General features: G+C 39.3%; 1 protein-coding gene across 1 annotated transcript; it reads right to left on the reverse strand.

Moving 5' to 3' along the window:
• Positions 1-726: 726 nt before the first annotated feature.
• Positions 727-23852, reverse strand: slc6a1b (solute carrier family 6 member 1b). Its single transcript, XM_041781495.1, has 15 exons — positions 23482-23852; positions 21773-22197; positions 21345-21476; positions 21061-21161; positions 20512-20621; positions 19933-20065; positions 18644-18778; positions 15520-15623; positions 14907-15031; positions 14418-14530; positions 14183-14314; positions 10398-10500; positions 10208-10308; positions 7217-7384; positions 727-3618 (listed from the first exon to the last, which is right to left on the reverse strand). The coding sequence occupies exons 2-15, from the start codon at positions 22017-22019 to the stop codon at positions 3505-3507; spliced, it is 1818 nt and encodes a 605-aa protein (XP_041637429.1). The 5' UTR covers positions 22020-22197; positions 23482-23852; the 3' UTR covers positions 727-3504.
• Positions 23853-25034: the final 1182 nt, after the last annotated feature.

Below are 25034 nucleotides of genomic sequence, written 5' to 3' on the forward strand. Positions count from 1 at the left end.
TGATTTTGCATGGCCTTCCGCTCAGTGGTTGAGTTGCTGTTGTTCCTAAACGCTTCCACTTTCTAATAAATCACTTACATTTGAAGGTGGAATATAATTAAGTTTCATGAACTGTCTTATTGTAGAGGTGGCATCCATCACAGTACCACTCTTGAGGTCCCTGAGCTCTTTAGAACAACTCATTTGTGTCTTTGTGTTTTCAAGTAGAGACTGCATGGCTTGGTGCCTGATTTCTTTTATACCTGTGGCAACGGGCCTAATTGAAACAATTTAATTCCACAATTAACAGATGTGGCCAAATACTTTTGTCTATAAAGTGTATGTCGCAGGCAGGTTGTAGTTGAAAGTCCACCCAGCTTAAAAACATTAACATTAACTTGGCGTGTCAATTGGCCGAGTGAGCTCATGGTAGTTGTCCCCTCAAGTGCAGACCTTCCTATGAAAAAATCATAATCATAATAATCATTCCAGCTACATAATGCACAAAGTCAGGCATGAGATAGTGTCCACTCATGAGCATCACTGATATTTCAACTGAAGCATCACCACTGTATTTACCTGTTAAAAAAACTGTTCAAATTTCTTTGTATTTTTTAAACTATATAACGTGAATACAATAAAATATTCAATGCAAAGATGACATGACACAGAGATTATAATCTATAGATCTTTATTTATTTTTGCAGATAACATATGTTGCAATCATGCTTTTTCATATAACACCATCTAAAGACATTTATTATATTTTTTACATAGAATATTTTACATTAGGCCCATGAAACAACTAGAAATATACAAAACAATAATCTCTGACTAGACATCTCTATGACTTTATTTTTATTACATTATTATTAATATTATCTTTATTATTACTCTATTCTGTTATTGTAATTATACTTTTTACAGTTGAGAGAGATATGTGCTTTAGTTTCTGAGATAATATTATTGCAGAAAACAGCAAATAATATCACTTTTTTGTTCAACATTTAGACAAAGAAAAGAAAAAACTCAGGTTGTACGGACATTCACAGATACATGTATTACACAGTCCAGTTTACAACATCATTCAAAAGAGAAACTGCAGTATTGTAACTTTATACAAAATTCACGGAACCCTTTGTCATTGCACGTTTTTAATTCACATATCTTTGAGAAAATAAAACATAAATAAAGGAATAAACGGGACTGATTCAGCTCTATTCATTTCAGGTGACACACCAGCAAATATTCTTCATCCCTCTTCATACTGTGATATTTGTGGCGTACCACAGTCACATATCGCCTTATGTATTGCAGAGCAAACTTGATATGTAACAATAGGTTTTCTTTGTCCTATGAGAAGGAGTAGTTTCGGTGGTGTTGGCCTATGTAGCATCTGGCTTTGTCCTTTATTTTTAACAGTGCTTTTGCCAGCTTTTTCTTTTACTAAGTTTCTCTCTCCTTGTCTGTTATTTGAAATCCGTATGAGCCACAGGATAGAAATGCACCATGGCTTCTACTAAGATTACTCAATGAAGGCTATTACAGTTAAACACACTGAAAGACATCATGCTTGCACAGAAAAGAGGCAACCATTTGGATCAGCTTTCAAGCGTGCCGAAGTGATTTGAAGTTCTGATTCCCCGTGTATTTTTGTTTGTTGCTTCCTGACATAGCAGGGTGGATTAAGTCGCAAATCTGACATAAAATTTGCCAAAGTTGCGTGTCTTTGAACAGCATTGAATTTTTCAGTGTATAACGGTAGTTTCTGAGATAATTTGGTCACGTCCACCTTTGTTCCTGAGAAATGGCTTACTAAATAGATACAAGTAAACGGTTTCAGTCAGAATAGTGGTAGCTATTGGCGAAGGCTCCAATGAAGCTGCCACTGCTGCTTATTCACTCTCAAAGTTTTCATATCAATGAGAATTAGTGCTCAGGAGAAGGATATATCAGACTTCAAACACTCTGAGGGATGCACAGTGCAAATGTGACATTTATGTGTTAGCTACACCTTTACTGTTAAGGATAGTAGTTTACACATCCAAAATTGTGCTTTTAGATGATTCTGTAATTCTTATTACACCCTGTTGAGACAAAATGGACACATGATTTAATCCACAAACAAGCTTGCTCCAAAACCACATACTTACATACTGACTACATACTCAAAACAGAATTTACTGCATGCTAACCGGACCATAAGTGTGTTGTCAGTGCCATGCTAACACTCATCTTCTAGGTGGTAAATTCTCCAAGCTATCTCAAATCAGCTGGCATCAAGCTTGCTTGACTGTCAGACCTTTTATACCTATGTAGTTATTTGACTCATTTTTGACCATTTATAAAACATATTACAGTATCGGTATGTTTATTTTTATGCCACTTGTTGGTTGGATGGATAGCTCCATCACTGGATAGATTGTAGGGCTGCAGTTGAGTAATACTCAAGAGACTCTACTATATATTTCCAGGGATTTCTCACATACACACAATTGCATTCAGAACGTTCTATTTTCTCATAACTAGCATGAATAATATTAAAGTATGCGGTTTCAGACTCAGCCATTGTCATCAGGGACAAATGTTTGCACCACACTTTTACCTTGAGTATAATTTTGGTCCTTCTCACTCTCACATATAGAAAACGACTTCAAATAATTCTACAAAAAAGATTCAGACAACATAGAAAGTTACTGTTCTTTAGAAAACAAAGAAACAAGTATAACAGTCTCTAGCTGTGTTTTCTTTGTCAGTTATTTTGCTGTTTTCAAAGATGAAATCGAGCCAAAAGTAAGTTGGACATTTCAAAATCCCATACTATGCTTGTGCTTTTCAAATAATCCCAGACATGGGTGGTAAACATTTCAGGCAAACTGCAAGATCCTGCAAAGGGGAGGATGGTTTTCTAGCTAAATGATAGTTTACACATACAAGCAGATTTGGCCTTACCTGTTGCACATTCCCAGATTCTCTTTGCCTTAAAGTGGTCAATATTTAATTTTAATTTACAAACTTTCAAACTGAGTCTTCACCAACTACACTGCATTCATTTAATGTATTTATTTCATGTACAAGCAAAATGCAATTAACCGATATTTTTCTTTGTGCAGTAATTGTAGTTTAGTATATTAACTATCTTTAATGTAGCACATTACTATTGAATCAATGTGGGCCTCCAAATTTAAATTATATACTCAATATACAGTAATTTCCTAAGTCACATTTCCTTTTCTAAAAAGACTAACCTTTTTTGCATAATGAAATTCATAATATCACAACAATTTTGCTGGGTATTTTGTTTTTTTTTTCTTCATAAGTTTATAACTCTGTATCATACAAATAAACAAACAGAAAAACCCCTAAAAATAAGCATATAATCAGGTTGGTCTCACGTGTCCCCAGGAGGTAGGTGAATAAAAGCAGACATAGACGTCTGGTGGTCGTTCCCAACCTTGATTATGTTTTTTCTGTGTAGAGAAGCCAGTCTGTCCGTTGTCGAGACAGAGAGACAGGCAGAAGTTTCTAGATGTAGGCTTCCTCATTGGCAGGGTTCTGACTCTGGTTCTCAGTCTGCTGATCCGGGCCGTTTTCCTGAGCCTTCACCAGTGCCAAAGGCTTGATCATCATCCGCAGACGCTAGAGGGAGAAGATTACGGATGTCAGCAGCTAAAAAATGCACAGAAATTACAATAAGACAGTTTTCAAAACTGCCTACCAAATACAGATGTAGCGTGAAGTGCGTATGTGTGGCATACTGCATTCATCAGTAGTATGTTCTATAACTGCTAGCTGCTAATTTTAAGGGAAGGCTTGGCCCAGCTTTGCTGAAAAATGGAGGTAAACAATAGCTCAGCTATGGTTAGGCAGCGTCCTGTGAACAAAGTGAATCAGTTTGATTTTCACAATATTAATAGAGGTGAAAATGTGTTTATGAGATGCTATGAAATGACCTGAAGAAAGTAAATTCACTGGCATGTCATCCGCTCACTGGTCTATGCATAACGGAGCTAATGCTAATGCTAGTAATGCCAATTATGTTTCTGGAGGTAATGGAAAAGATTGGGGTTTTAGCTATTTAAAAGCTTTAAATATGAAAACTGTCATTAACTGTTACTAACAGTTACATGGCAACAAAATCCAATGGCCATTGCATTAAACATAATGAATAATTTTCTCAACAAGAGTTGGTATAGACACATTATAAAATAAGTGTTAAAGTACCTATTAAAAGTATTCACCCTCTTGGATGTTTTACCCTTTTATTGGGTTTAGAAATAAATCATGGTAAATACAATTTGGCTTTTCTGACAACAACAAAAAAACCCTCTCTAACATCAAAGTGTCAATTTCACCCCTTTGAAGTGACTGACCTAATTCAACAGAGGTCCAGCCAACTGGTGGTAGTAGTCCACATTTAGTGAAATGGGGATCACCTGAGAGCAGTGAATGAGTCTCAAGTGATTGTAGTATAAAGACACCTGTGTCTGACAGGTCCAGTCACTGGTTAATAAGAATTTCTGTCTACCATTACACCATGAAGACAAAAGGACAATCCAAGCAACTCAGAGAAAAGCTTATTGAAAAGCACAAGTCAGGGGATGGATCCAAAATAATTTCCAAGGCACTGAACATCCAGTTAAATCTATCATCAAGATATGGAAGGAATATGGCACATGTGTAAATGTGCTTAGATGAGGTCATCTTTACAACTGTGCAAGAAGGAGTCTAGAGAGAGAGACCAGCAGATCACTATGACTGCTCTGAAGGAGTTACAAGCTTCAGCAACTGAGACAGGAAAGACTGCATACAACAAATGTTGCCCAGGTTCTACCCCAGTCAAAGCTTTATGGGAGAGTGGCAGAGAGAAAGCCGCTGTTGAAAAAACACTCAGATTAAATCTAGACTCTAGACAGGAGACTCAAGTAGAAGAAAGTTCTTTGGTCTGATGAGACCGAAATGGTGCATTTTGGCCATCTGACATCACTATGTTTGGTGGACACCAAACGCTGCACATCACTACAAACACACCATCCTCACTGTGAAGCACGGTGGTGGCAGCATCATGCTGTGGGGATGCTTCTTGCAGCCAGCCCTGGAAGGCTTGTAAAAGGTAGAGGGTAATATGTCCAAAGTGTCCAGATGTGCAAGCTTGATTGAGACCTATCCACACAGACTCAGTGCTGTGATTGCAGGTTTCATCACTTTGACAATAAAGAGGGTCAGATCGTTACTTTTAAAACATCGTTAATACTTAAGTTAATGTGTAAAGTATCTGTTAGCAGGCAGGCAGACTTACAAGATGCAATGCAACAGCATTTGAGCACATAGCTACTGCTGTTTTCTTATCTACTGCTATTCAGTCTCAGACTTATTTTCAACAATCTCATTTCACTCTAGAGAGAAGGAAGTGATGTTGGATTGCTTTTATTAATTGCTGTCCATGATTTTGAACTGAGAATGGTGGGCCTTTTGCATTGTGGGAAACAGCACTAAATGGCAGGCTGTAGACAGTACAATAGATTTATTCACTTTCTGTGTACTGTGTTACAGCCAAATCAGTATGTACTGCCAGTATAGCAGACGGTTTTGAATATATCCATTGTCATTGAAGGGGCCCACACAGCTGCAAAGTTTGTGATTAACCCCCTAAGCTGTGAAAAAAACACACCAGCTACACAGCTGTGAGCTTGATGAATGTACATCCTCAGGCTCTGTGTGCAAACAATCTGCAAGACAGTTTTAGAATATACATGAATTCATTTTTCATGATGTGTATGGCTACTGAAGTTTAATAATGCCTAAGATAAAAGAAAATATATGAAACAATTCATGGCAGTGATAAATAATAAACAAATAGTGTGGATATACTGACCCAACAGAACTACTTTAAAGTTCTTGTTGTGAGCTGTGGGTAATGTTGGACTAGAGCATTTATATAAAGTGTTTGTGAAACTAAGCGTCTGCCAGGGTGCAGAGCACTAATCAGCTGGATGATTGCTACAATTAGACAATCAGCCATCAGCTGGTACTGCAGGATCTGACACCTGCACATCGCCTCTGGCAGCCTCCGTCGCACTGCATGCAATTATGGCCCATTTACTCTGTCAGTGGTGTCTACAAAGCTCTCTGTCACCCAGGAAGGTATAGATGCAAGCGGGCTGTGAATTACTGCAAATCAAAGATCTCCTAATGTAAATGGCATGCCAGAGTGGGTGCTATCAGCCACTGATTCCAATCACAAGATCAATAAAAATGTGGCGTAGTATTCTGCTGCATATAAATTGATGTCATTCACTGAGAGCTCAGTGGTTGGTACAGCAAGCGACATCTGGAACTGTTAACAGAACTAATTAGAAACTCTATTTTACTAATCCTTTTATCACTGTTCTGCTCTTCATGGCAATTTATCACAACTGTACCCAGCATGCCTCTGTGTTTGGTGATCACAAAAGCATTGAAGCACAGGGCAGTTATAATGCAAAGAGCTAAATCACTAAGCGGAGCATTTTAACATCCAGAGTGAAGTGTCTCTTTTCTGCTAAATCACTTTTCAGGTACTGCTTTCATTACCAGCTATTATGTTAATGTTGTGAATGTAAGTGAAAGTGATATAAATCCTAAATGTTCTTCACATGTTTGAACCAAATATGGGAGGAAAAATCCAGAAGGTGACCTTAACTGTTCATTCAGAAGTCCCTCTGTATAAAACAGATCTTATTATTACATTCCCAGGGCCTTGTACACCACATTTACATTAAAATCCCCCTTACAAAAACAGCAGCACCCAAATAGCTGTATTCCATCTCTGGGTTTATCATACAGTAATATATTTGAGCCAAAATCTTGCATACCAAGTAATCCACTTGAAACTCTTAACACTGAGCCTGACTCGCTGTCGACTGCAGATTAAAATTCAAACCAGCTAATAGATGTGTGAAACGCTCTGGGGGGGCTATACTGATGCATATGTTTGGGGAATCTGCGACCAGTGCATTTGCATTTCACTCTTGAATGTCTAAGCTCTTGGTATTTATACCAGCAGAGTGTGCTTTTTTTTTATTAGTATATACATGTAGATTGTTCTTACTTGTAATCTGCATTAATGAATACATAGAAGATTTCAATGTACATCAGCATTATTCAATAATAACTGATTTTTATTTAAGGACAATTAATTTATTCTGTGCAAATCTAGGGAAAAAATGAAGTTAGCCTGAATCCAAACTGTTCTTACCTCTTTGTATGTGCCTTTGAGATTGAGGAACATGTAGCCCATGTAACCAGGGATGAGGACCATGGAGGAGAGGGCCATCAACCAGCCGACCCCCTGGCCCCAGCCTGGGAACACATAGTCACCCATGGTCAGGGGGACCATCTGCACTGCACTGAACAAGAAGACGCCCTGGACAAGTAGGACAAGAAGATAATTTTATCATCATGCAGAGTAGGAGTTAAAAAAGAACTACACATATTTTGAGACAAAAATGGCCTTTTAAAAATACTGGGCTGTTGATAAGAAAAAAGGGTACAGTATAGTACAGTAAGACTAAAGTGTATGTTTTCACTAAAAGGTACAGTTTGGTTTAGTACAGTAAGCTGTAATCTTGCATTCTCACTGTCAGCAATACCCTTACTTGGTACACAAGGTGTGTAATCTTAGGAAAGCTTGGGACCACAACAGAAGGGTGCTCAAAAGCAGTGCAGTATGGATTGATTATTTTGGTTCCTTTTCCAACTGTTGACAGTGGAAAGTCCCCTTATCATGTACTATACCAAACCTAGTTGAACCGGACAGTTTGGTGGAAATGTGGCATATGACTGTCAGAGCAGATTTTTCAACCACAACAAAGCTCAACTCCCCAGCCCCTCCCTTCCTGTTTCACCAGCATGTGTACTGGAGACGGAGAGCAGGCGGCAAGTGCTAAACAACAACTACAAACATGATTCTGTGATAAAGTGGTGATATGCATCTAAAAGTTGATTTGGAAACTCCCTAAGTTGTGCTGTTGTGATGCCACTGTGTTACAGCCTTCCTACAAAAACAGAATCCTTAAGTAGATGGAGCAGTCTTTAACATAATGGCAGGGCTGTCAGTCGGACTTTTATTTAGAAAAACGTTAGAATCATAATGAGATACATGAACCAGAAACAAGGTCTCACTTGGCAATGGGCATAGATTTTGAATGTCTGAAGCATTATTCATTTATAGAAAATCAAAGGTTCGGGTAAGGATTAGGGTTAGGGGTCGGATATCAAAAGTTACATGTCAAAATCCTGACCAGAAAAACATTTGATAAAGGAGAGTAAACAGTCAGCTTACAGGAAAAAAAACATCCTAGATGAAAACAGTCTTACACAGACACATAGCAAATGTAGCTCTGTTAGCTTCATAAGATAGGTAGATAATTGAGCTGTATTGCTAACAGAGCTACAGCTAAGCTTACCTAGCAGCTATGTATCAACATTATCTGCTTATCTAAGTTAGCTGTATCTATGTTTGCCAAAGGTAATGTTGCAAAAGCTAACTAAGCTATAGATAATACAGCTACGTAGCTAACATAGCTAAAGCTAAGCTCACATGTAAGCTACATTGGTACATTATCCATGTAGCTAATTTATTTTTAGTTACATTTGCTAAAGCTTACATTGCTAAAGCTTACTTAGCTTACTGGCTTATGTAGTAACGTTAATTACGTAGCTAGCATAGCCATGTCATCTTTAGCTTAAGTTAACAAAGCTAAAGTGAGCCACTGTTCATGTATCTACTTCTAAAATGGATCTATGCCTGATTTAATCCTAGATTAGACCTCTGACCTTTTCTCTATATTGTTTATGAAATGTTGCTTCGGCTGCTATGTTTGCAATGTGGTTAATTTATGAATGTAATAGCCAGACAGACCCAGCTAGACCCCTCTTAGGAAGAAAACACTGAGACAACTAAGGTGCTATGAAATTAGCTTTGGGCTACTTCTCTAAATCAAAGAAATAATTTCTTTTATTCCAGATTATTAAGCAAACTATCAGTTAACCTGTTTTACATAGCACGGTCAAGTCAAAAGATGATTTCTGAAGTTGAAACTGCAGTACCTGAAACACCATCTGTTAGCCTGTTAATTGCATTTTCCATGCATTAGCATAATGCTAACAGACAGTTTTGCTACATGGTTCATAACAGGGATCATTTAGTCATTTTTTCAGATCACTTCATTCTATTGTTATCACTACTCTGTAAAATATTAGTGCATCTCTCTCTCTATGCTGCACCATGGCCTGTTGTAAACATTTTCTGTTTGTAAAGGGTAATGGCGGTCAACGAGACTCTAAGAGTATTTATGTTTGAAGCATGAGTGAGACAGAAATGTGGCTGATAAGCTTCAAAGAATAGCCAACAGTTTTTGATGAGTCATTACTCATAACCAAAATTGAAATTGCTATCCTTTGTTAACACAGAGCTGAGAGAAAAAGACCCAAAGGAAGTTGGACTTCACTTTCTTTGTGAAATTCAATACTCTACAAAATACTCACATAAAATACATTTGTCTTTTGCTAAATTGATATTCAAAATGACACTAGCAGGTTGTAGATCGAGCATGTATCCTTCATACTGCAGCATCAATGGTGGGCAACCTTTGTTCACTAGTTCAATAGACATTTCCACCGTACCCAGAGACCCCACCAATCAGAGACATTGCTGTGACACTTAAGGATTGTGGGTTTTGTATTCTTGGCTGAAATCGGGATTAAACTGTCTTTCTTAAAACAAGGTTGATGTCTTGCAAATGTTTGTCTTCTAAAGGAGCATACCACCATTTCAAGCTCCAGTAGCTTGTGTTAAATCTAGCTTGGCTAATAATCAAATCCATATGGAGAAAATAAATGGGATTTTTGTGTCTTGAATTACACTGTAGAGCTCTTTTATGGGGGAAGTGTTGAGAAGCTGAACTTTGAGCCAGACTAGCAAGGGATTTATCATATATGTGCTATCACACAGGCACAAGAACAGACAATTATAATGGAACAGCGGGATGTAGATGGGGCAGGAGGGCCAGTGGGGTGGTAGTGAAAGAGAAAGGGAGGTCTGTGTGAGATTGTGTCCTCGAGTGGATGCATTTTTCTACATAGAAGTCACATAAAAGTACATAGTGACATCTCTATTGTTTAAAACAAACATGAGCCTGCATAAATGGGCCTTATTTCTGCATGCTAGCCCCTGGATAACACTTACGGCCACAATGAGTGGAGTGAAAACGACCCAGCAGGCCTTCCACCACAGACAGGGCCTGTGGCCGATCATCTCCTCAATGTTGTCATAGAATTTGTTTACACCTAAAACAAACAAAACAATTATGTATGTAATACAATTTCTGCTTAATGTGTCATCTTATCAAGGTTATTCAGAGATGAGAGTGGCTTACCATAAAACCAGGAGATTGAGATGCACTCGAAGAAAACCAGAAAGAGCAGGCACATCCCACTAGCTGAGTAGTAGTCAAAAAGCTTGAACACGTACAGCCCACCCTGCAATAGAGGAGCAACAGCATACAGAAGAAAAGATTATAAGACAGAAGAAGGCAAAGGGGAAACACTGACGGGGCAGTTATAGCACTGGACATCCAGGGCAGGACTAAATCGGTCAAGTGGAATAACATCAAGGACGAGAGCACCAATGGCTGAGAATCACTGATGCCTCACTGGTGAGGACAGAACTGGTGCCAAGACTTTCTGGAGTAAACTGGAGATGTGCAGCAGGACTGTTGAAGATCAAACCTCAGTCTGAAACATTTAATGTCTCCATCTGAAGTTAACAGGTTATTTAAAGAGACTAGCTCAAAGTCAAGCTTCACCCTTTGAAAATCTGTTTCAGCCCGCCTGAAGTGGTGGTTTGGGTAACAGCCTGATTCTAACAGGACTGTGCATGTGGCATGACGGAAATCCAGTTTGGCAGAAGTCGAGGGTCTTCAAGTGTCATTGACCGGCATGACCTTGGCCTGCAGGGATTCATTCTTTTTTAGCTCTCAAGTAAGCACACACAGACGCTTCTTTGGCAACTTTTTCTGACTTCTGACTCAGTGACTTTGACTTCTCTTTATTTGTTTTATTCATGAACCTAAACTTCTACAGGCAGTATCACATTTGTGGGGTGCCACTTCAAATAGGTGACGGGCACATAGTTGTCGACATGTTTTTTTCACTGGTAACTACGGTTATGTTGCTCTGCTTACTGGATTGCTCAATCCCAAACATAATAGTTCAATCGTCAGTGCTCCGATTTACAACAGCAGTGTGCTATTCACAGTGGCATGATGACTGAAATTAATAACCAGAGACCTGATTGTGTAAAGTAAAACCCTCAACAGCCTACATACAACATTATTTCTGTTTTCTAGTACAAAATATTGCCACACTGCATTCTTCCTGTTTAAAAAGAAAAGGTAATTAGTTCAACAAACACATAAATCTTGAGCCGTCTAATTTCATATCTGAATTTAGTCATTTAGCTGACTGTGGACATCCCTAGTTACGGGGTTATGAAAAGTGCACACGTCCTTTGTGGACCATGAATTGGCCAGACTCCATGTCTGTCACCAGGCAGACCCATCTCGCAAAGTTCCTGTCTCAAGCGATTATGCCTGGTATAGCAGCAGACCAATCAGCATAGGCATAGCCACGAGCAGGGTTTAGTTGTATTACAAACTGCTAAACAGTTGCGAGTAGTGTAGCGATTACCTGCAGTATAGTTGTAGTAGTCAATTTCATCAGAATTGGACCGTATTTTTTTATAACATATCAAAATCATTAAAAATCACACTGAAAGCGTTTCTTGGTAGAGCAAATGTTGCTCTTCTCCCAACCAGCTTTGGCATGGGTTTGTTTCACCAACTTGTTCTGGTAATAATCAGCAAGTTTACCATGAATACATATACGTATTTCATGGAAAACAGCATTGAGACCAGTTGTGATCAAGGTCACATTTTGGCCCAGTTGTGATGCTAGACGACTGCCAAGACATCAAATAAAAAAAATGTATAGGACAGATGAGCAAATGGACATCCACTTGAACTTTCTATATCAGCATCCTCACTGAAACGAAGCCATCGTTTAAAGTCTCTTTCAAAGTCTGCATTATGCTTACTGTGTTTTAACTGATGCTAAATGAACTGAACCACTTCATCCTGCAGCCTCGGTCTCAGAGGGAGTATGGCTCCTTGACCTTCGGTACCAAAGGGATTTCACATAACGGCCACTTGACTTGCTGAGTTAACAGGCTGGCTGAGTTAACAGTATTTCAGGTTACTGTGTCACCTGCTCGGGTCACACTATCGTCCTCTGGGATGCTTACAAGACTGTGAAAAACATTAAATCATCCTGTAACAATGACAGAGGCAGGACTCTAGAGTCTAAGGTCTGTAATAAGGGAACTGATGCATGCAAAGTCAATAATTTACATATTTGAGTAAAGGTGAACTTAAAATACTCCTGTAGGGTTTATTTTTATGACTATAATTTTTCATTTTTGAGGGGCTTTAATGCCTTTATTGGAGAGATGGGACAGTGGATAGAGAGTGAGGAACATGAGGGAAAAATGCGAAGGGTCGGAGTAGAATCCATGCATATGGGGAATGCAACCCAACAGCATCCCTTCTGTAGGGCTTTTTTAAATTTTGCCAATATCTATGCAAGCCTTGACATGACATGCATCCATATATTTTATTTAACCAAATTTCCCTGGCATAGCAAGTACATTTTAGTATAATACTCAAGATCTCGGATTATTTATGTTGTTATCTCTAGATCAATGAAGGAAAGTAACGAATTAAACTTACTCAAATGTATGTAATTAATTTGTTTTTGGGTACTTTTGGGTACATTTTCTAATCAGTGCTTTTGCTTCCACTTAAGTAAGTTTTAGAGTAACTATACTTTTACTTGAGTGTAAAAGTCATGTACTTTTTCCACCACTGGCCATACCAGTTTTTACAACCATACCTTATTCCATAATACAAAAACTGAAGATGCTGTAATTCATGTTAAAGAGGCTAAATTGTACAGATATGAATCTGGTTTGCCTTGAGATTTTGGCTTGATTGTGGGTAAATCTTGCCATTAAAAGTTGAAAAACTACCACTCCATTCCTGTGAGTTAATTTCAGTAATTTTTCAGAGCATCTGGCTTCAGACCTCTATGGTGGGGCACTTTGGGGTCGTCTGTTGCAGACCTCTACAATGGGTTGACCTTAACCATAGAGTGGGAGGTGACGTACATCATCCAAGCTGAAACCAGATTGATGTACTAAATGACATATATTTTCTGCTCGCTGTCAGATCTTACGCCAAGTGGCTATTTTTTTGACAACAGCAGAACTTTACTAATAAAAATCTAAAAATTGCTGAAGGAGATTGCATTCAATACACCACAAACTAAGTGGGTTAGGGTTAGGCAACCAAACCCTAAAGGTTAAGGTTAAGAAAAGGGGGATGAACTTAAAAATAACACACCACAAACTAAGGAAAATCAAATGAGGGTTAGTCACCAGAACCCCAAAGGTTAGGGTTACGGTAAGGTGGAGGGGGAAGGATACAATCAAAAATAACACACCACAAACTAAGGAAATCCCCAAAGATGGTTAGGGTTGGGCAATGGAATCCTAAAGGTTAGGGTTACGGAAAGGTGGACGGCTGATAAAATTTAAAAATTATACACCACAAACTAAGGAAAAACCAAAAGATGGTTAGGGGTGGGCACCAGAATCCTAAAGGTTAGGGTTAGGAAAAGGAGGAGTGAGAGAGGGAAAAAATTAGGAATACCACACCACAAACCCAACAAGGGTTAGCACGTCAATGGTCGAGGTTGCCCCATTGTAGAGGTCGGCAACAGATGAGCCCAAAGGGTTCACCATAGATATTTGCAGCCAGATACCTCTCATCATTTTCCCAGGAGCTTGGAAAATTGACTCATCATCACTAGAGAACAGATCTAATCTCAAGATTACATAAATACATCGAGATTTAATAAAATAATCAAAAATCAATCATTATCTCAGGATAACAGAGTATTGTTGTTTGTCCCTTAATGTAAGTGCTAAAGACTCATTTCCCAAACCTAAAAACAACCACAGAAATTAACCTCCTCGTTCATTTTGAGGCTGTTGTGAGTGCTTTTGAACTTCCTGTCCAGTATCTGTGAAAGAAAAAGTGTTTACCTGTGTGATGTTGGACAGTCCAATGATGTAAGAAATAAGGCAGACAACTGCAATGAAGATCTCTCTGCGTTTCCGTAGAATATGAGGGAATTCGTCAACCAAAGCCGTGATGAAGCCTTCCACAGTGCAGAACTGCAGGGATTATAAAGACAGACGTGGACGTTGAACATCAGCGTTCGTTATCTCTGTGGTCTATAATCCTCATCTGAGGTCATTTTTTTCAGATTATCTTTACCTGGCTGTCAATTCCCAACATCAGCAGCATGGAGAAGAAGAGTATGGCCCAGAGAGGAGAGATTGGCAGCTGAGTGACGGCCTCAGGATATGCCAAAAATGCCAGGCCAGGTCCTGACGAAAGAAAAGAATTATAAAAGTTATGATTGGGGAAAAAGCCCAGATTTTAATATAGTTAAACACACATAATGAGCTTCCCTTTTTACTTCATAAGAAAGAACATTTCAAATCCAAAATGTCCTTTAGAGGAAAGCGCTGAATGTCAAACTTGAATGCTCACAGAGGACTCCAAATTTTGCAAAATCTCAGAGCAATTTTCTTTCCAATAAACCCAAAAATCAGAACTGACATATAGTGACAAGCTTAAACCTTCCCTTTCCGCCTGAGAGCCCAATATCAAGCAATTTCAAGGGCTTATTTTTGCACTGTCGCAAGTATCTCTTGCTTGTGCCTATTGTCACTATCGAGTTTCAACATTGATTGCAATTACCTGAGGCTGCCACATCAGCGATGGGTCTCTTTGTTACATTGGCCATGAATCCCACGATGGAGAAGATGACAAAGCCAGCGAACATGCTGGTGAAGGAGTTGATGCAGCAGACAATGACAGAATCTCTGAAGGGGGGAGACAAAGCACAAGGCAGCCATTGTCACGCCTGTATCAGTTCCTTATCAACCCGTCACACATTGTGGAGAGGCGAGGGGGGAGGGGGCGGCGGAGAGCCATTTTGCATCCTGCAACCGCACAGTGGCTGAGTACATTTATATTGAACAGTTCTTTTAAAATGGCAGAGCTCCAGCTGTTTCAAAATATTTTATAACCATAGGAGTGCGTAGCTGAGCTGCAGACGGCTTATTCGACAACGTGACTGTGGCTGACGCAAAGCACACGTCTTTTCCAATGAGTGTTAAACGGGGGGAGAGTCAAAATAACACACAAGTGATAGAGCTGGAGGCTCAAAAATTCCCAAAATAGAAGGTGCAGCGGACACTATATTGTCAAAATAATCCCAATGACAGACACATCTGCAGTCTCCAAATGCATGTGAGAGTGACCAGTCTTAGACAGTAAGGTATGTATAGCATACATTATAACCACATACCTGTATACGTTGTTATTGAAGGGATTGTAGCTGCCGAGAGCGATCAGAGAGCCTAATCCCAGCCCGTAGGAAAAGAAGATCTGAGTGGCAGCATCCAGCCACACCTGACACAAAGAAGACACAAAGTAGCTTCAATTAACAGGCCTGATGCCAAAGACATTTTAAAAAGAGAGAAGTTATAGGTTTGTTCAAGTCTTTTGTACAAATGTTGTTTCTATTTGATTTGTTGACTAATGTTTTGGGAAGCCAGTGGCAGATATAAGATTACTATTCTTTCTGCTCCTTTATATTAAAGATTGAAGATTTTAAGTGGGATATAAATTGTTTTGTTTGTTTTATTGACTGAAAAAATGTATAAATGAAAATATAAATACAAATGATTAATGTCTATTGGTAACTTTTTTGAAATCAAAATGAACAGAAACACATTGTGGGATAAATTTCCAACCTGTCAGCCACAGTGGACTATGGGTCATCAAATGTAACAGAAAAATTTGTACCAGAAAACAGTAAATATAATCACCAACTTCTGTCTCTCTGCGCTCTGCTCAGATGCGCTCTGATCAGAAGTTTTTTTTTTTTTTGTTGAGAGGATCATATTTATCCTGAGTGGGCGTGGCTTCAGCTCATTCAACCGACACACCCTCACCATCCTAGAGCAGATTTTACTGCCTCATTTTCATGATTTTGATGCTTAATTTCATAAGCTTAGAGATGTTTGTCATTACCAAAATTTGGCCTGATGGTTCATAACACAGTGGCCTGCCATATAACAAACCTAACATATACCATGTAAAAAAAGAACTTGCTATGGATTGCAAATGAAATAAGAGACCTTTAAAGGGTGGTGATGACTTCTGACTTGTCCGCTGAGCTGTCTGTGAGCTGTGTGTGTGTGTGTGTGTTTTTTTTTTAAAGTAAAATGAGAAATCAAGCAACAGTGGTGGACTTTTTTTTTTTTTACATAACTCTTGCTGCAGGGAGACACTGATGTGGCCTTAACCAAAGTGTGTTGAAAGGGGTAATAAAGCATTAGATTAAAAATTATTAGTGCACTAATTGTGGACTTTAATTAATCGCGATTAACTCGATCAATCTTGACAGCCTTAAATATTATGTTTCATTTTTGCAAAGTTTTTTCCACTAGATGCTATTAGGCAAAATTTTACACACTGCACCTTTAAGTTTACAAAAACCCATTAATCATGTAGGAAGAACAGTGTAAAAAAATCTAAAAAATGTAAGTTTTAATATGACAGTAAGGGTCTGCTGCTCTTTGAAAATATACACAGACATAAACAGATTCTCTCAATAATGCTCATTAATACAGTCTCTTGTATTCTTCCATAGCCTTTCTTACTATTAATTGCTACATAAACTGACATTGTTACATTTAACTTTACTGTAAGTGATAAATGTGTGGACAACTGCATTGAAATTTTCTAGAATTTGCTTGAAAATGTTTTTATTTATTTTGGAGAAGTTTTTTAAGTATTTTCATGGGAATTTGAGGACTTTACTTGTAATTTTGGGTGGATGTGGACATTTAGTTAGGGGATTGCCTTTAAAAATTTTCCTGAATTTTTATGGAATTTTTAGGAAATTTGTTTTGATAATGGAGGGAAAATGTTTGGAAATTTTCCTGAATTTTCTGTGGAATTTCTGTGGAATTTATTTTGAATATTTTGTAAATTTGGTTGGAAATTTTGGGGAATTTTCTTGTAATTTTTGTGTCACACTTAATGAAATATTTGAGGAATGTTTGGAGACATTTTGGGGTCATTTTTGAGGGATTTTTTTTTCATTTTCACATAATTTTTTGGTAATGTCTCAGAAATTTTAGGGAATTCAGAGGAAATTTATGTTTGTGGAAATTTTCATTATTTTTCAGGGAATTTTCAAGGTTCTCAGAACTTTGTAGTTGAAATTTAGTTCATACCTGGCCTTAACCCTTTAAAGCCAATTGTGTCATATTTGATACGTGATTGTGTGAGACCTCTGTCTAATCAACATGATCAATAATTTCCCTGAAAAACCTTTTATGTACAACCTGATTAATGATTTAAAAAATGCCTTCCAGATTATCAGTTGCCAAAAATGCCTCACGTTTCAAATATGATACAAAAATATATGTGAAATTTTAATGCATTTTTTAAAGATTTATCAGAAGGTTAAATAAACATTTCAGTTACAAAAAATGTGGCAAAGCCATTTCTTCACAATCATTACAAAAAATGAGAATTTTCAGGCTATTGTGTGAGGTTTCAGGCTTTACAGGGTTAACAAGCTCTTGCAGTCCATCATTTGAAAAGGACTAAACTGTGTCTCTGAATGACTGACACTATATCTTACTGACTGATCAGCCTCCTATCAACTGGCCAAACACACTCAAAATGTATACAAAAATGTTAAAAATCCATATTTCCGTGTGTTGTACAGTACGATAAGCCTGTTGTCCTCATCTGCAGACATTGTTTTTTTATGTGAAAACTACTTCCTGTTCAAAGAGAAGACTTAAATTGAAGAAACTAAAAATGCACTCCAAACGAAAACCCAGGTCTCAGGAGGTTATTAGTGAGCGTGCATGGCTGTGCTTTAACAGCCTGCTGGGACACTGGGGGTCTCCAGTCTCTGGCACTGGGGCTGATAAGTTTGGGAACCCCTACTATATCCAAAGCACTCTAATCCTGTTACATCATATCTAAACTGACTTAACTCAGCAAGCTTATCTTGTCTCAAAGAGTTGTCACCTAATTCAGCTTTGTTTAATGTTCTTATTTAGCTGTAATGATGTGGCAAAGCCATTCCTTCACAATCATTACAGAATATGACATGAAAGCATCAGTAATCAACCCTATCAAATGAGGTTTTATCTCTAGTCATGGATGCATGAGTCTAAATACAAGATTTTAAATAGATATATGAAACCTATGCTTTCTTACTAGCTTGCATCATTATAATAAAACATATAGACTGTAGTGGAGTACGAGGCCTCTACAATAGCAATTCCCTCCTTGTAAAAGGGCCATGCGCATCCACATGGGGCTCAGCTTATGTCCTTGAGTGCTCAAAAAGTGAACATCAAAGACCGTCAGTGTGAAAGAGAAGAGAAAGCAGAGCACACCTCAGACTCCTTCAGTTTTTCAAAGTCCGGTGTGATATAGAAGAGGATTCCATCATATGCACCAGGTAGAGAAACGCCACGGCAGAACAGGATGAACAGCATGAAGTAAGGGTACGTGGCTGAGAAGTACACCACCTATGGAGCACAGAGGAATTGTTAGAAATGCTGTAAAGCTAAGATGAAAAAAAAAAAAACTTCGTAATTGCTAATCAGCATTACTGCACTGGAATCATTCAACTGCAAATGCAACAGAACTTTGGAAGAGGTAGGAAACCATTAGGAGAATGAAATTGCTCAAGTCATCATGAAACGTGTTACAGCATCGTAGCAGCATCCCCACAGCTCAGAGCAGCACAGTGACCTAGTCAGCCATTCCCCAGAGGCAACATGACCCCTCAGTGGTTGGGTTCAACACATTCTCAGCGCACTATTTCCCTCTTTATAAGGTCTAACTCTGTACTGATCAGATCAGCCACAGTCAACACTATTTGGATCTAATCTCAAGAACACAAAATGAACAACATGAGACAAGTAAGTTACTCTGCTGTGAAGAGTGTAAGAATCTAGGCTTAATCTGCAAGAATAAAAAACTGATTTAGAATTAAAAGCATCTCATAAATAGGATAAGATGATACGTTATTAATCTACAAAGGGGGGAAGTCAGATATTGCAGCCACAAAAGTAGCAGGAAGGTACATACAACTTGGACTAAGAAGAAGAATAAACAAGATCAATGAAGTAAAAATGAAATATGAAGTATATACTGGTCTACAAAGGACAAACATGACTTCTATAGGGCCATTTAAGATGTGCTATGCAGTAAATAGTGCATTAAAGTGACATGGGATCATATAAAGTGACATGGTATGATTAATAGCAGCAAGTTATTCAAACAGCAGCCAACCAGTAAATCATTTTAACATGATACAGTACATAATGGTTGTGTGGCTGAGTAGTGGGCAGTGCATGCACTGCTGCAGCATGTCAGCCTTTGCACACTATTGTTGTCTCTTGGTCATAGAATATAGTGATGGCAGAGTCCTGCAGGTTATGTTTGCTTAAGTTAAGTCTTACAGTATGGCATGAAAGTAAACTTCCTAAAATTAGCCACTCCTTTGCTAGAATAAAATCACATTAAAGTACAATTTGATAGATAATGTTATGTAATCACAAATCCCTTAACTGCAACAATAACCCAACATGTCATTGCACCACTTCTCTAACCTTGATGATGATGGATTTCGTTCCCACCATTTTTCTTTCAGTCTTTATCCTTTCTTTGTACTTACTTTGCCAGTCCAGCTGACCCCTTTCCAGATACAGAAATAGACCAGCACCCATGCTATGGCCAGGGTAATAGCTAGTGGGACCCTGATCTCCCCAGGCTTCTCCAGACCATCAGTCAGCTGGTGCATATTACGTCTGCAGGGGGGGAGGAAAGAGGTTTTACTATAACAAACAAAAGCATCCTCATACATGCATGAATGCACTAACATATATGCATACAAATGTCTGGATATGCACAAAGACATGCATCCCTGGCTTTATTTTCTCCCTGTTAAAGCTTTTTTAAGTATCACAGTTGAGCAAGATCAGGCCTGGATGCTTTATGCCTCATTGCATTTTTGCACTGTTTTCCTTTAAGAATTGTTGGGGCCTTTTATTGCAAAACTGCACAAGTTTCCCTTTCCAGAAAGAGAATAGGATTAACAGATTTGGCAAACTATTTGTTCCCCAAATGACCATATTGGACTCCTACTCTCATCTTCTAATGCACAGTTGGATCCATGACCTTCGTGTGTAGGTTAAATCTGCTCCCAACTGAGCAGCATCCTTGTGATCTCAACAAACACTTATGTTCTGCTTACTCCCAGAACTCCACCACGGCGCTGGTGAGGTTCCTGGTGTCAGTGATGCTGTAGTTGGTGTAGCAGCGATCTGTGTTCCAGGGATTGCCACAACTCTGCCATGGCAGCTCCTGAAATTCAGGGGAGGGGGAGGGGGGGAGAAAAATCACACAGACAGCTCTTTTTACTTGGACCACTCTCCCACCGCTGGGTCCCTTTCTCTGTGGCTGTCAAGCAGCCAAGACCATGATACTCATTGAGATTTCATGCTTTTCTCAGAGGTTTGAATGCCTTATCGCCAAATGCATTTATCAATACCTTGTGTAAGGCACTAATTATGTGGGAAAGGAAGTAATAAATGTCATACCCAATTAAAGGCTCTGCAGCCTTATATAAGAGGTGCTGGCAGGCTGAGCCTGACACTTAACTAAAAGGGTTACTATGTTAAAAAATACAACCTGGCAGAACAAACAAACAAGATAAAAACAAGATGAAACCTGTGCATGCATTTAAACTATTACTTTGAGATCTTGATCACTTTAACACTGTGAATATGTATCAAATACTCACTGTAGTGAAGGAGTTGTACAGGTAGTAAATAGCCCAGGAAATGATAACAATGTAATAGATATTTAGCCAGAAGGACAGAACAGCAGCAGCCAGACCTACACCTGAAAATGGGGATAATAATAAAACATTTCAGACATGTTTAGTGGTCTTTAATTAAACTACAAACCTTTGAACTCTGTTACGTAATTACTATGACACCCAATTATGTCTGTTAATCAACCTGCTCTCCATTAAGCAGCCATGTAACACTGAAGGCTTTAAGATTGGCATTAAAGTGCCTTTACCTTTGAACATAGGTGCCAGCTTCCACACTCCAAGCCCTCCAATTGACGTGTACTGACCGAGAGCCGTCTCCAGAAAGAACAAGGGCATGCCAGCAAATATGAGGGTCAAAAAGTAGGGAATCAAGAAGGCCCCTGAACAAAGGAGGGAGGTAAAGGCGTGTAAGTGAAGGTGAATCATAAACCATTGACATTAATCATAATCCAGATGAGATATTTGATGAATAAGGGGGTTTTGGGTTTCACACTGCGCCCCATATCACCGCGCAGGCTTTCGCTTGTGCGCAATTACGCACGGCTCAGACGGGTGGAGGGAAATACACTTAAGATTTTTTTTTTTTTTTAATTAAAAACCTCCGGGCAGGTTCTCATGTCGCTTCCCCTTTGATGCATGGATAATTGGAAAAAAAATGCCAAGAATTCCTGATTACCTCCTCCGTTTTTTCCACATAAATAAGGAAATCTCCAGACATTCCCGAGTCCGATTGCGTATCCCACACAAGAGAGAAGAAAGTCAAATTTCCCAGCCCACGTTTCTCTCTCGGGCAATTCTTTTTTTGTCTTCTGCACTTTCACCACCAAGGTTTTGGGTTTGTCGTTTGGCGTGGTGCTGGGCGCGTCGTTCACCGTCTCCGTTAAGACGTGCCCGTCCGAGGCTTTGGTCCCGTTGGTGGCCATGGTGACAGCACGTGTTGGATAGTCCTGACCAGTGGAGAGGAGGGAATTTCAGCACCGGTCCTGGGAGAGAGCAGCGTCTCCGTCGTCCAGCTCGCAGATAACAGCCGGGGACGGATGATTATTCGGGGAAGGGAGAGAAAGAGAAGATGCAGGTGCAGCTAGTGGAGGTCCTGCGACCCTGAGAACACAAAAACATGAAAGATTTTAAAAAATGCACCAGAAATAAATAGATAGATTTAATTAAATTTAGAAAATATAGCTTTTTATAATACAATACTTTCTGCAGATTAATTGCAGGGCTTATTGTGGGAATCGTGCGTAATTGTGCAATTCCTGTTAAAAAACTTTATCAGGAAAAAAAATCTATGCTCGTCACTTCAGTTGAAGGTCATTCACCTTTTGCTGAATAATTGAAATATTATCCTCTGATGGTATTATTACTGAAGTTTTGTTTTGTACTACAAATACATTATTCCAACACGATGTTGTTGGTGTGACTTCTAACAGCGTGACACTTCCTCAGAGGGTGTCGAGAGAGGGAAAAAAAAAACGTGCCCCTCGATCCGTGAGCCCCACGGGACGAAATAAAGACTTCTCATGCAATAAGAATCACTTTTAATGGCCTGCAGTGAATGCATGTTAGCAGAAATTTAGAGCCTGCTTTTGTCCGTGATTCATTATGCTCTCAGTTCAGTGGCCCACTTCCTTCTGCTCCCGTACAAGAGAAGGGCAATTAAACACATTTAGGAGTCAGACGCCTCGATAAAGCGTAATGAATCACCTGAAGAGGCCAACAACTCACTGGAGCTTTCGCCAAGGCTTTAATTTTTTAAAAATATTTTCAAGACATGTGGAGAATCGATTTTATTTCGCTATTTATTTGTACAAAAAAATAACACTTTGCAGATTGAGTTTTTAAAAATTACATTTTCATGAGATGTCTGTGTTTCAAGCGTTTTTAATTTCAACATGGAAAATGGACGCAATGGCAATTAAAGCGCTGAGCGCACTCGCTCTGCTCCTCACCTCTCGTGCGTAATTGGGGAGCGCGTAAAGCCAACACGGTCAGATCATCACATTTTTATTTACATAGCATCCCATACAAACTACTGATTACAGTTTATTCCCCATTTATGCTGAATTTATCTCCAGAGGCAGACGTAATCGCACGGGAAAACGGGATTAAGCGAGGTTAGGTGCGATTTTCCCTCGAAATATATGACATGTTTACATTTTTCAGGATAAAAAATGTTCCCACAGAACTGAAGCATCAGAATGACCCTCATGAGATGAGTCCCTCGCGTCCCCTTCAACTGAAGTGCTGCAGCACATCCGCGCTCTCTGCCAAATTCAGCGCATCTGCATGTGCCAAATCCCTCAGTGGTTCTTTCGCTTGTGATAAAAACGTCTACAAACGCACATCTTTTTTTTTCTACATGAAAAATTCAATCGGCATACTTACAATAAAATCCTTTTGGTTTCCAGATTGTTTCCCCGTTGGGAAAAATCCGGATCTGGAAACAAAAAAAAAAAGTTATTTCCTTGCACCTCAAGAATAAAACCAAGGTAAAAAACTTTGCATCAGAAGCAAGCGAGCCAATATATGATCCTTAGGGGGAAGGATGGTGGACAAGGGCGTCTTTGAGAGCGAGGTACTGTCCTGAAAGGAGTGGTGCTGAAAGAGAGGAGGGGAGAGAAGACGGGGAAAGGAGCTGCCGCCTTCTGAGTTGAAGCGAGCAGGGACGTAACATGGAGCGCAGGATCCTCACTCTCATCTACATAGCGTCAATGTCACCTCAAAGTCGACCCTCCCCAACTCCAACATTTCCACCACTGAGATGGCAGCGGGTTTGAGAGAGGAGCATCCTCTTGTCTCAAGGTTTTATATCCTTACTCCTGAAGCTTTTTTTTTTTCTAATCTGCAACTTCTCTCTCTCCCTCTCTCTCTCTTCCTCTCTCTCTCTGTCTCTCTTCCTTTCTGACTCACTCATGGTCCATTTGATGTATGAACATACTTCTAAGGTGATAGCATCCTCTATTTGTCTCCTTAAGAGGAAAAGGTTGCATCAAGTTGCCAAGTTGACAGTAACTCACTGTTTATTTCCAAACTTCCATCCATCCAACTTTTTTGGTGAGTAACACTAAGAGGTTTGTGTAAGAAGGCCACGCAAGTAAAAATAAGTAGTGTAATGTTGCATCAAATGCAGCAACTCCAAAGAGGAAGATGCCAATAGCTGCTTTAGCTCCTGGCAAAACATGATAAGAGGGTCGCAGCCAATAAAGGGAGTCAGGGTGTGTGAGATAAATTGAAAACTGTGCTTATAATCTTCTTAGCCCGCTGTCTTCCAAAATGAAATACCCTTGTGGAACATCCCAAATGAGCGGTCTTAATGCAGACTTTAACTCCCACATCGAGATAAATTATTAGGGCCTCACTGGGAGATTAAACTCTCGCTGGCTTTAACAGTTATAGTTTGAGTTGTGAGAATGAATGACTATGTTTTGAAAAACCTACACCCGCCCTTTGGGAATGTCAATAGAAGCATTTATGGAAACTGTGATGGGGAAATTTATTGGTGCACTTTGTCCCAACAGTGACTTGCCTTGCCGCATCATCAGCATTTATGCCATTCTTATATGAATGTGTCAGAAAAGCACCAAATTCCTCCCATTTCCACAAGCTCCCTCTGCTATTTTTCACACACCACCCATACTACCCTCATGGCTCACTTTCACCCCCCCCCCCCCAAAACTTCCCCTTCCATCTTTTGCTTCTTTTTTGTGTCTGCCGCCATGCTGTAGGCTGCACAGCGCTGATACAGTGCTGCCGAAAAGCCATACCACCGGGAGGGGAGGCAAGAATGCCCAGATGGTGAACCAATGAGGGGTGAGCTAACCTTCTAACAACAAAATTTAGCATTACTAATCCCAACTGGCTGATTGGCCTGCAGGCTGTGGCGCCTCAGATGTGCAAAAAGCCTCCTGTCGGCCTGCGGGTTTCACACACAAGGAGGG

Source organism: Cheilinus undulatus, linkage group 3, assembly GCF_018320785.1.
Source record: "Cheilinus undulatus linkage group 3, ASM1832078v1, whole genome shotgun sequence".
In the NCBI taxonomy this organism is placed as follows: Eukaryota; Metazoa; Chordata; class Actinopteri; order Labriformes; family Labridae; genus Cheilinus; species Cheilinus undulatus.

Coding starts and splice junctions, on each gene's coding strand:
- slc6a1b (XM_041781495.1), bottom strand. CDS start 22,019: ATGGCCACCAACGGGACCAAAGCCTCGGACGGGCACGTCTTAACGGAG. Junction 20,622..21,060: donor TGTACAACTCCTTCACTACA/GTGAGTATTTGA, acceptor CCTGAATTTCAG/GAGCTGCCATGGCAGAGTTG. Junction 15,624..18,643: donor AAAAACTGAAGGAGTCTGAG/GTGTGCTCTGCT, acceptor TCTTTGTGTCAG/GTGTGGCTGGATGCTGCCAC.